Here is a 13,282-nt window from a genome sequence, read left to right as displayed (position 1 = left end):
GCCTGCATGATAGAATGGTCATTCGAATAAAGATCCTACGAATCTACAATCTCCGTAAATACCGGCGGTAATCGTCTTAGAATTGACAGTCTCAAGATCGAAAAACTACGCCAGCAATTATGTCAGGACAGCGATCTGTCTGTGAATTATGCTCCCTTGTTTTTGGACTTTATCACAACTAAAGCCGCAAATCGTATAATGGGTGCAACTCACAAACATCTTTCGTCCACAATCCTGACTCAAGCTAAACAGGTTATGCGACGTGACATTAGAGCCCTAAAGAAGTCTTGTAATTCAGCCAGCGCGACAACTACAATCAAAGCCGCAATACGTGTGCGCCGCCAAACATACCGTAACTGGTTGAAATCTCAGAAACTAATAATTGAGCAAGACAAAGCCGAGCATCTGATGAAACATCTAATTCAGAAGAATTTACGGGAAATCTGGATAATCCTGAATACAGGCAATTCGAGACATCATCAAATACCATCCAATACGATTGATGCCGCTACATGGGAACAACACTTTACTAACATCTTCAATAAACCATCTAATGAAGACATAAGAATACCCATAAATGATCTAACATCTTGGAATCTTCAAATAACTGTGGAAGATTTCAGAGCTGCAATACGGGCCCTCAAAAGCTTGCATGCAGCAGGCCCAGATCTAGTATCCAACATGATGCTGAAGAAGAACGAACAACAATGGGCTATCTTTATTGTACAATTATTTGCACGCCTGTCCACATCAATGACGATACCAGATTCTTGGCGTGTGGCGATCATAGTGCCAATCTATAAAAAGGGCAACCGGGCTGATACAACCAACTATCGTCCGATTGCCCTGGTGGACACCATTGGAAAAATCTTCGCCTCTTTTTTACGACAAAGGCTAACAGCATGGTCCATAGAAGACAAAATCTTTGACATCCGGCAAACAGGCTTCACAAAAGGCGTAGGTGTGGAGGTAAACCTGCTGCTAATAAATATATTAAAACTTGAAAGCCTAAAAGCAAAGTCGAGATTATATCTGGCATTCATCGATCTGAGGGGTGCTTTTGATAGCGTAAACCGCAGTAAACTATGGCAAAAATTAATAAATTGGAAGTGTCCGAGCGACCTGGTTGCACCAATAAGAGCTCTATACACAGAGACTACCATCAAAATAAGATTAAACAATCAAGGCTCACTATCTAAGCCGATTTCAACAAACTCAGGTGTGAAACAGGGATGCCCACTAGCAGCTTAACTTTTCAATTTGTTCATTTCTGACCTCCCAGCATATCGTAAAGACGTGCGTTGTTTTCCACCGAAATTGAACAATAATGAAATAGGATGCATAATTTATGCTGACGACGTGGTTTTGTTGGACCAAACACAGATAGGTCTGCAACGCCAGTTAACAAATCTTCATGATTATCTAAAAAAAAAATGACTTGGAGCTGAACATCGAAAAATCCAAGATTGTCATTATCTGTCAACACCGCACTGACAAACAGAAAGCTTTTGTGTGGAAAATTGACGACAATCGACTTGATGTAGTTAATTCGATCAGATACTTGGGAATAACATTCAACAACTCAGTGCATGAACATCATTGGAAGGTCGATATGGTCAACAGAATGACTCAATACAGCATTCAAGGACAGCTGCTGAATAGAAACTTTGGAAAGTTCACTCTAGCACCAGTCCTGACCTTCTACATCCAAAAGGTGATTCCTGCAATTACCTTCGGCTCAGAGTCTGGTTGGAACATCGATGCCTTGTTTTGGCAAAAGCTAGAAGGGATCTACTGGCGGCGTGTCCTGAAGCTTCCTTCATACATCTCGATGATCCACATAAGACATGAACTTTCCTTAAATTCCCTACACACTCACGTAATGTGGAAATCACTAACGGTACTACGCAAAATGAATTTGATCCCCATAGCGCCAGCATTTGAAATCTTTGCTGGGGAAAAAACTACAGGAAACTCGAAACTGCTAGACGAGTGGAAACAAATAATGATATCAACCTTATCTAATGCCGATCTGACCTTGCAAGACCTGCTGACGAGACCACAATCCATAAAAACAAAATTTGAGCAATGGTGCTGGATTAAGAACAACGAGCGACGTTTGCAGTTGAAGACCACCCTAGACTCTGGAATCGGAGAACACAAACTAAATGTTACAAGTAGATACTTAACGAACTGTCCATCTCGTCACCATCGCGAGCAGTTTCTAAGATTTCGACTAAACGCAATCAAAACAAAGGAAATGATGTGGGGTCGTCACCTTAAAGAAGCAAAGGATAATCTATCTCGCTTCTGTCATAGCGAAATAGAATCCTTAGAACATCTTATCACCAAATGCACGAAGACCACCTCAAAGAGGATGCAACATCTAGGAGAATATATCCCAGTAGACTGTATCACCCGAGACTGGTGGTCCTACGTAGCAGCCGGTCACAGCATAAAATTAAGCTGTGCGGTAATAGACTACATAGACGCCTTAAATCTTGAAGATCTGCAAATGATTCTCTGAAATTGAATCTTTCTTCCCACTCAGAATATCTGATGCAGTAACGTGAATTGGCTTCTGGCTGGACGGATTTCGATGAATGATGTTATTTTGTAACAAAAGTCTGATGCCACATTGCTTGCAATATGGTACTTTAGGCTGACGTTTCAATAAAAAAAAAAAAAAAAAAAAAAAATCACCTGACGTGAATATTGAGAAAGGAACTTTTCTCTATTACTTTGGTACATCAGGCCCTTTGAGGAAACATATGATATGATAGGTTATTTATAACACGCTTAATAGCCAGAATTTTCTAAGCGTGGACCCGGGGATCAAACCTGTGTTGCTCCGTGTCATCTTGCTTCCAAGGCGAGCACGTTGCCCCTGAGCTATCCTCCCGAGACTTTGCATAAAAGAGACTTGGGCACTGAAGGCCCTGATGTTGATGAAAAGAAATGTGACCTTGTGCCAAAGAAGCCCAGGAGTGTACTGTGCTTGAGTGACCCACCTTGTCCTGTGCTAAAAACATGGGGATGTGAGGCCATCGGCTTAAAACATTCTGACTTATCATTTTGTGAGCATTTCTTTCTTTTTGTGAACATTATCCCACACTATTTTGTAGCGTAGCGGTAAGGATTGGTAATAGTTTATTTTAGTATAGGCCCTTTTTATTTGACTGGACTCCACTAGGACTGTATTATTATTTGATGGCCGTAGCGGGCTCCCATCGTAGATTTAGGGTTACATAGGCGTTTTTCACACCCTCGATAAAAGTTCAATACACACCCTTGAACTGTGATCACTTCTGTCTATCTTACTTTGATACCTTGCCTTCCTTACAGTACTGTGTATCTATATTATTGTTTCTTTCTGCGGATATCCATCCTGTTTTTCCATTGTTATGAGTTTACAGTTTGCAGAAGCGGCCATTGTAAGAGGTTGGAGTGGTCCGCTCAAAGGGGAAGTTGTTGTATAGTTTATCGCAATAGCCAAGTTTTTAGTCATTTTCACAAATAATTGTACCATTGTCACTCAGTACAAGGTCAAGACTCTTGGGGTCTACTTTGATAAAGAGCTCACTATAGAGGGTTCCATGGGTTAATATCCCCGCAAATATATCTTCATACATAAATATCGCCATATTTTTGCGGCAATATTAAGGCATGGAACCTGTGGGGGACACCGCCACAGCCCCCGCTCCCAAAAATGATCCCCCCCCAAAAATATTGCCCATGGCGTTCCAGACTACCATACATACAGCGATATTTTTGGTGGGGATGATATGTAGTGATACCCTATAAAGGCCCAAGTAAACAGTCTGGTCTCCAGTACGGTGTCCAGACATTTGGTCGACTGAAAACTGGTCGAAAGACATTTGGTCGACGCAATTTGGTCAAAAACCAAATGGTCGAATTTTTTTTTTATTTATATATATTTTTCGGGTTTTCGTTTTTTAAAAAAAGGGGTTTTTAGAAAAAAAAAGGGGGTTGGGGGGAACCCCCCAAAAAAAACAAAAAAGGGGTGAAAATAAAAAAATAAAAAAATTCGACCATTTGGTTTTCGACCAAATTGGTACGACCATTTGTCTGGTCGACCAATTTTTTTCGACCAAATGTCTGGTAACCCTCCAGTACTGCGTACCATTTTAAACTACTTACCCAGCTCCATTTCTTTTTGAATGTTACCAGCCGTGCAACCATTGCACGTGCCATTATAGGGGCCAAACTGGACTATTGCCCGAGTCTCCTATTAGGTATTGCTAAAGGGGACATTAGCTGTATTCAGGTAATACAAACCAATGCCGTCCGTGCAGTAGAGGGGCTTCGCAGATCTGATCATGTGACTGTGGCAAGGAGAGCTCTACACTGGCCTCCTGTCTGTAGCAGAATCATTTTCTGAGTACAGTGTATCACACACAGGTGTTAGCATGGCAAGGACCTGAGATACCTCTATAACTGTGTCTCCTTACTACCTATTCGAAGAAACTTGAGGTCCAATAATACCTGCCTCCTGGAAACCCCACGGTCTGAGTGTAGCCCGTGGCTCGTTCCTGCATGCCGCCTCAAAAATTTGGAATGCTCTGCCTCTGGACCTAAGAGCTTGTGCGGCGCTTTCCACCTTTAAACAAGGACTGAACACAGTCCAGTTCTCGTCCCGCTGCCTTTACACCGCCTGTTTTGCTCTATGTTCCTAGGTTAGGCCTGTTGTAAGCGCTGTCATGCCTGTGGGCTTGTTGGGCGCTATATAAATTAAAATAAATAAATGAAGCTAAATAGCCTTGAGTGGCATGGCCCAAGAGCAGCCAAGGGCATGCAAAACCCAAAAACAAGATACAGCTGGAATGCCTCAGAGAACAGAAGTGGGAGGAGCTGAAAGAAGAGGGAGTTCAGCCTGGGAACACTGAAAACCCAGAGAAACATTTTATTTTTATTTATTGGGTATTTAAAATGGACCTATACACAAAGTGTTTTGAGGCGCAACAAGACAGGATGGGGAAAACAAAAATGAACCTACTAAGTTTGTCACATTCGGATCGTGCAAGTGCAGTAAAAGAAGTGCAGGGGAGGGGAGTGAGGGGGAAGTGCTGGTCAGGGCAAAAGGGCTCACGAGAAAAAGCAAGTGCCAGGGGAGGCCAGGTGGACAGAGCCAGGGGAAAGCAGAGTGTCCACGAGCTAAGTGTGAGGTAAGGTGTTGGAAGGGCTACAAGGGTACAGGCCCATCCAGGCTAATGCGGTGGAAGGGGCCTGTAAGATCAAGTGCAGGTTGAGGGGGGACGAGGGGGTCTCAGGGGAGACCAAGTGCAAGGGTAGACTGGATTAGGGGGACCTGGTGCCCTGTAAATCTCTGAAGGAACCAGGCAGCCAGTCAAGAGGCAGACGGGGACATTAGAAGGGGAGGGGAGAGGGAAGGAAGAAGAGAAAAAGGAAGGTCTTGAGAAGCTTCCGGAATTTAAGGAGATCCAGCTCAAGTCAGAAGGGCAGGGAGGCTATTCCAGAGGGGGGCACCTGCGGAGGAGAGAGATCTACACCCCCTTCACTAATTGGAAAAACATCTTATCTGCAGAGAGTTAGAGCTAGACGACCGAAGGGCTCAGCATGGAGGTATTTTGTGAGAGAGAGTTGGATGTGGTGAGGTCACAGAAAGCCTTTTGGATGATGCAAAGCGTCTTGAACTTGATCCTCGCAGCAACCGGGAGCCAGGGGAGAGATTTTAGGGCTGGAGAGATGCGGTCCCTGGGCTTGAAGAAAAGGATAAGACTTGCAGTCCTGTTCTTGATTAGTTGACGGGGGCAAAGCGAGGAGTTAGGCAGATTGAGGAAGAGGCTGTTGCAGTAGTCCAGCCTGGAGAGGACCAGAGCTCCGGAGACATTAAGTTTCTGGGGGAAGGTGAGGAAAGGGAGGATGCCTCCGGAGGTGAAGCTGAAAGTGGGTCTTCTTAGCAAGGTCTGTGATGTGAGGAAAGAAGAAAGAGGAGTCGAAGATTACACCAATTTATTTGGCCTCACAAGAAGGTGGGGGGAGGTGGCCCATGGAGGGCGGCCAGAGTGTGGGAGGGGAAAAAGGGAGCAGGGAATCCCAATGAGAAGGATCTCTGTATTAATGGCATTAAGGCAGAGATCGTTAGCAGTGCACTATGCCTGAATAGCAGACAGGCAGTCAGGAATGAGAGAGGAAGGGGAATAGGCAGAAGAGGGAATCTTGAAGGAGAGCTGCGTTTCATCCGCATAACACTGGAAGTTAGGAGAGAAGGTAAAGATCAAATGGGCTAGAGGGGCCAGGTAGATATTGATAAGACAAGGTGAGAGGATAGAGCCCTGAGGGACACCACAGGTGGAGAGTGAGATGGTGGAGAGTTTCCCCACCAAAATCGTGTATTTTAACTACACTTGTTTTTTTTTCAGTGCTGCAAAAACACATTTTAAAAATGAAATCAAATTAAACTTTTAGCAGGAGGCAAAATGCCCCTAAAGTTGGCGAATTAGAGAGAAACTGGAGGTAAATTTGATTTCTATGGCTTTAATTAGACTCTACCCCTGCTAACTGGAGGGTGAGAATATCTAGCACTGGCTAGACAGCGTGAGCAGGGAGCTACATCCCTATAGTGAGCTGGGCACTATATCTGTGAGACACCCAAGTATGCTGAGCAGGGCACAAGAGTGCTATAAACCTGAGATTGCGTTAGGTGTCGAGAATAGTGCTGAGCACCATAAACCTAAAACTAGGTCATGAAGACCAAGGGCAGACTGAAAACCAGGAGGTATACCATTAGCCTTGCTATTAGGGAGAATTCTAATTTCTGTGTTAATTATCTTCTACCTTAGAGATCCCCAGCTCTTTTGCTGGACTTTAATTTATATCCTGGAGTGAGTGAGACCTTTTTCTCACTCATGTATTTGTCTTTGATTTGAACTTTGGGTTTCTTTTGGTGTTGGAGTCTGGCAAACTCCAAAGGCATCATCTTTTTGTATTGTGACACACAGCACCCTCAGTGCAGTGTCACAGAGAAGTCCTTTGGATTTCTCTAAAAGTTTAAATACCTTCTCTTGGATAAACTACTGTTTCCAAGAGCAGTGAAGTGAAATTGACTTTACTTACCTTTTTCTCTTTGTAAACCCAGCAGACACCATTTTATGTGGAGTGCTGGGGGGATACATAGTATTCCCTTTTGTCTACCTTCTCATGTAACATTTTTATGTTACTCTCACTTCAATTAATGGCTGGTTGCAGTGGTTTATTTTTCCTACCATTGTGCCAGATAAGCCTGGCTTCCCGGTCACTCCACCAACTTGTGTATGTGTAGTACAGGCCTATACCAAAGGTTGGGTTACCTATTGCCAAGAGGACAAGGCTGGTGTAGTCTCCCACAGGGTTACTACATACAATCTTGCCTAACACTTACTAGATAGGAGGACACTGAAACTGTATGGTGTATCCCTTTCATTCACCTGTTTAAGCATTCCGTTACCTTTATGAGAAAAGAAAACGTTGGACCTAAGCATTTATCCCTTACCTTTCCTAAGAATAAAGAATAAAGTCTAGGAAAAATTCTTGGAAATGTAGATTAACCGTCACCTGTTTCTTGGTCTGCCCGAGTGTCTGGATCCATTAAGGGGAATGTTCTGTCTTTGCCCCAGAAATGACATTCATGAATAAAAGTCTGAACAGATCTTGGCACATCTTCATTAACTCTCCAAGTGTCTGGTGGCAGTTCTTATTCTATGCATTGTCAGTCTTTTGCTTGGGGTTTGTAGCTGGAACAACTCAAATGGAAGGGGATTTGTGTTCACCATAGCAAATGCTTGCATAGACATGATCAGTGCACCAGTTTGCTTTTCATTGTAACCCTTACCATACATATACATCTTGAGGCAAGCCATGCACAGAGGATCATTTGTATTATTATGTAGACAGCAGGGTCTCCAACTTTCTGCGTTTTAAAATGGCAGAATAATTCCTTCTTCTGTTAGTGCAGGTCCCTTCAAACCATAGACTTCCATGACGACAAGGTGGGGAGCTGAAGCTCCCTTCCAAATCTGCAGGTGAAATACTCCACCAAATAGGTTTGTGCAAGGCTCTGAGCAAGGAAGAGTGTGTGTGCATGCGTGTGCTATATACTGGACACTCTGAGCCCCACTTCAGTGGTTGGATAAACTTTCGTTCATTGCTGGTAAAGATTCTGGCTGCAGAGTTCTAGTGCATCTAATCTACCCCCTCAGTCATTTTGTATCGATGTTACATGAAATATGTATTTCAGAGACATGCTTTCTCTAAGTTTGGATCATTTCTAAATCAAACTGCTGGCATTTGCAGACTTACTGTAATCCCCCCTAACCCCTTCAGGAGTGCCAAGTCCTGCTGCTGACACTTCCTCCTGTACTCTCCAACCAAGTCTCTGAGGGTGGATTTCTGCTCTTTTAAGTCTACAGCTCTCTCAACTCATCTAACCTTCAGTAACTTCATGTCCACCTTCTTAAAGTGCAGTTCAGTCTCACAGAGAGACATTTACTGCTCTTCTAATTTAATTACTTCCTCTCAGATGTGCTCCAGACTCTGCTTCTCTTCCTCTTCCAGGTTGAGGAGGTGACAGGATTTCTCGGTCTGCAAAAACTGCTGCACCTACCTTAAATTCCTGTTCAATCCGTGTTCTCCGCCTCTTGAAGTTGTCCTGCAACAAAACATTTTACGTCAACAGCGTTCACATAACAAGGACCTTAGTTTTGTGTGATGAAAATATCCAAAGAGTCTGGGACACGCCCCTTAGGATGCAAGTGCTCATTTCATCTCACTGTTGATTGGGCAGCTTTACGTACAGGAAAACCCTTTCTGAAAGGTAAAGTAATGTTCTGTAGAATGCAGATTTTCCATATTAACATTTAGAAAAGTCATTATTCTATCGAAGACATAAGTATTATGCTTCTATCTCTTTAAAGAGTACACCAGCATCATCAATTAAAATCAAAAATGTTCTGTAATCTACATTTCTGGTCATCTTCAGGGAATTTTGAAGCACTGAAAAAACATCACGACACAACTTATAAAGTACCACCACTCCATATGAGGTCCCTATTGTGCGTTTGTCTGCTTTGTTCGTTGTGAACTGTACACCTCTTGAATGCAAAACCCAGATGCAAAACCCAAAGAGCTCTTAAACTCGCTCAATTCTTGAAACAGAACCTTCTAACTGCCTTGGCTTGTCATTAGTTCTCAGAAGAAATCAACAAAACACATGTAATTCCTCTAGTGGTCCATCTTGTCTGCATTACTTGAATCCTTATCATATGACAATAGTGAGTTCTGTTTAAAAAAGAAAAAACACCACACAGTGCAAGGACATTACATGATTAGTGCAAACTGCACATACAAAGACAATTGCTATAGATAAAATTCCTATTGACCTGACTTGCCATTCAAGACTGCAGGGGTGAAATAATATTTCGCCTGTGTCTTTCACAGAATTAGGTATTTCCTAAATATATGGAAAATGTGTATTCTGCAGCAAGACCAGAGGTGTGTACTATGCTTATTTAAAGTATTTACTACTAATGTAGCCAGCCAAACAGCTTGAATGAGACCTTTTTAAAGAGTGACTTTCAAAGCTAGCCTACTACCCTCACCATGTCTTCCTGATAATTAATACATTTTAAAGGTTTTAAACAAGCATTAATTCTGCAATTGTTAACATTGGTTTTGTATGTAAATGGAGAAATCCGAAATAATTTGTTGTTGTTGTCCTATCAAGTCGCTATTTGGACTCAGACGGTCCCAAGACCAACAACTTGGTTTCTATTTTTAAAGTGTTTATTAAAACATTAGGGTTTTAACCATGCATTTGCACAGATGTTCTTAATCATCACAATTCATTTAAACATTTATCAGAGCTTTGTTATTTTAAACAATGATCTCAACCTTTCATCACTTCTCACTAAAATCAACATGCATTTGTTTCAAAAGTACCAAGCAATAATCTAACCGTTTATAATTCCAATTATTTCAATGTACTTAAACAGATCTGATTGTTGCTTCTAGGCTCAATAAAATCATACCAACTGGCATTTTTAAAAGCAAAGTTCTATTCTCACTTGTCAATAAAAAATAATAAAGAGGCACAGCTGTGTAATTGCTGCCAAGAGAGGTGTATTTCGAAATCACTGTGCATAAACTCATTAATAGTACATACTAGTCTGTGTGATCTTCAATCTGTGACAGTGCCTAGTTCTTAATTCTGATAACCTCTGGCCTAGACCTTCCCATTAAACAAGCTGTTTTAACACAATGTATAGATACAATCTTTCCTGTACTCCTTCAAAAGCTGCTACCTGTCCTACATTGGACACAGGCAAACACGTCAGTCCAATGCCCTTAATTCAGATTCAGGATACCCAGAATCAAGTGCTAGGCCTCTAGTCTTTTGCAATAGAAAGGATCTTGCATAATGATAACATGGGCTTGCTCCGGTCTAGACCTTTTCTGCTGTTTGGCTTTGATCATTTGTCAAGGCTGTAATTCTCCTGCACAACCAGTTAGGCTGACCATCCCCCTTTGCCATGCGTCAAAAGATTTAGTGTCATGTTCTTTTCTCAGAGTCTCCCTCAAATGTTATAAACTTCATTTTACTCATCTAAATTTCTGTGTGCTCCCTAGACAGTTTATTATTACCTTTTCCTGGACAATCTGCTATTGTTTCAGTAGGCTTTGAAAAATAAAAGCAAGTTGAATCATACTTGGCTCCAAAGTGGACATCATTTGATGTTGCATAGGTTAGTTCTGGCATGCTGCACTTTAGAGGCTTGCATGGGTCTTTTATAAAGTACGCAATGCAACATTTCTAACCGCACGTGTGGCCTTGCTATTCAAGGCCAAGCTCACGCCCCGGATGTTTAGGAAAAGAGCCCCAGCTAGTTGGAGAGCAGAGAGCATTTCCAAATGAACACAAACATGTGCTTTACTGCATTTTTCAAAATAGGCCTTTCATTGTGCAACTGTAAACCAATATGTACCCACATGTCATACATTCAATATACGTCTAATCCCAACTTCAAGCTCTACATGCTTGCCGTTACCTTATACAGTCCCTGCCTGCCTCAGCGCTATCCCTACCTTTACACACAGTGAACAATGATGTTCCATGTGCTTCTAAGCACGTCTCTAGATGGTTGTAAGCACTGGTGTACTAATCTCGGTCAAATGAGCATTGCGCCCCATCTATAGCTTGCATACAAGTTTACACGTGTTCTCTCACTTTTAGAACTCCCCTCTGGCATCATATACAGTTCCAGATGTTCAAAGGTGGTGTTTAAGTTATGAATGTAAAAAAACAGATTTGTTTCATGTACACCCAAACACTACACAGGTGTTATGTGCATCTTCTGTACTTCAAAGGGGGTGTTTTGGGGTCTTAAATGGCTTGTACTACCACAGGAAAACCAGATACATGACAGATTAAGTCGGACAGAGGGAAGACAGATACGGCAAACCTATGGTGTTGAGGAGGGCAGGTCAGAAGTAACAGTTACCTGTGTGCTGAGATCTAAACTCTGTTCTTTGTGGTGGATTAAAACGGGTGCAGGCTTACCATAAAGGCAGGTACTGAGTTGTAAAGTGTAGATTGAATTTGAAAATGGTTGTTGATAGATGGGTAGGTAGAAGTGTGCCAAGTAGACTGGTGGGTCATCGTAAGGGAGTAAGTGAAGGGTAAGCGTGCAGGATTTTAAAAAAATGAACAGTTAGTTGAAGGATGAAATTGTAGTGGGTGGAGAGGAGCTGGGGGGCAGTGGTGTAGAGACCTCATTAGTCTGGAGGGAGTCCAGTGCTTTCTCACAGAACGGATCCTCCCCACATTTTTGTTTACGGGGAGGGGGCCTGCTACACTTCAATGGGGAGAGCATACATCCGATGCACATGTGGAGCAAGCTACCCCTCCCTCTATATGTTCAAGGACATGAGGACTTATGCAGACAAATGTATAACTGACGTGGACCCCTTGCTCACTGTGCCTTAGAGAGGCTCAGAGTCACCTCACTGAGGAGGCCCAAAAAGGCCAAAACCCATGTCTGGGGTTCCTGATGGTACTCTTGTTCAGAGGAGAATTGCCTAGCATTTCGGTGCTGGACTGCCCTTGTGGGTGGGACAAAGACGGATATGCAAATGTGTCATGCAAATGAATATTTCTCCTCTGTGATGGTTGCAGTGAGCTTACACGTGGTTGTAGACCCTCCTGAGTGGAGGAAATTCCATAGAACAGGGTATTGACCCATGTTATTTCTCAGTAGAGGGGCTCCCACACTCTTGTAATTTTGATAAATTTATAACTGCATCACACCTAACCCTAATTATCTAAAAACAACTTTATTCCAGCTTTTAACAATAAATAAAATCAACACATTTTTAAAAATACGTAAAAAAAATGCGTGCAAAAATAGCAAATAAAGCCCTGTTTATGAATCTCTCTCATCCTGATGAAGGCCTATCCAAACAATTCTCAGAGGAACGTTGCCGGATAGCTGTATCCTTGTGAAGGGCTGAAACACATTGGGCCTCTTCACGAGTTGGGCTGTATTCCCGGCTGTAATACCGCTGACTGTAATAGCCCTAGCACCGACCGGTCCAGCTGTATTACCGCCGGATCACGAGTTGGGTGTTAACGGTAAATCCCCATTCCCAATTGGGTCCATTGGATTCAATGGGGTATTTTCAACGCTAATTATGCGGGCTAATACAGCCGGCGGCAATACAGCCGAAAACGGGATCTTCACCTCCAGAGAAAGGCTGTAGGTAAAACAGTCCATTTAGCACCCAACTCGTGATAGGGCCAGCCCTTAACTGCGGCTGTAATACCGTTACCACCGCAGTTTAAGGGCTACAGCCCAACTCGTGATGAGGCCCATTGTGTCGACTTACCTGTATGGACCTGCATTGTCTGGTTTACATCCTGTTTGTGAATTTGATCTGTTGACTTGCCGCAATTGTGAAAACCCATAAATCCATTATTAGTACTGTATGCTAGGCTTTAGATCAAATCGGGGCCTTGTCGTATCTCCTTTATTGTAAACTAAGTATTAGTGACATTTATGGAATTATAGTTGTTGGCGCTTTATACTAACCCCATTCGCACACTTTTGTAACAAGGCATAAATTTGTTTTAAAAAATTGATTAGCAGAGTTTGCTAATTAAAGTTTTCTTGATTAGCAAGCAAACCCATTTGACTAGCAATGGTATACTAATATTTTTAATGTCACCAGAAGTTGTTTGTACCCAAGACATAAAACAAGCAGAAATACA

At 42.5% G+C, this 13,282-nt stretch overlaps 1 protein-coding gene across 3 annotated transcripts in view; it reads right to left on the bottom strand.

The window, feature by feature from the left end:
• The window catches only part of LOC138521782 (E3 ubiquitin-protein ligase TRIM39-like), a 202,296-nt gene that overhangs the window by 99,474 nt on the left and 89,540 nt on the right, over nucleotides 1-13,282 (bottom strand). For all 3 annotated transcript variants that reach the window (XM_069634858.1, XM_069634859.1, XM_069634857.1), the window contains exon 3: nucleotides 8,624-8,668. In XM_069634858.1, coding sequence (XP_069490959.1) covers nucleotides 8,624-8,668 — 45 coding nt within the window. The remainder of the gene's footprint in view (nucleotides 1-8,623; nucleotides 8,669-13,282) is intronic.

This window comes from Ambystoma mexicanum, chromosome 13 (genome assembly GCF_040938575.1).
Source record: "Ambystoma mexicanum isolate Mex_15411 chromosome 13, UKY_AmexF1_1, whole genome shotgun sequence".
Classification (NCBI taxonomy): Eukaryota; Metazoa; Chordata; class Amphibia; order Caudata; family Ambystomatidae; genus Ambystoma; species Ambystoma mexicanum.
Note: the sequence above shows the minus strand (reverse complement) of the source record. Positions and strands in the feature narration are given on the sequence as shown.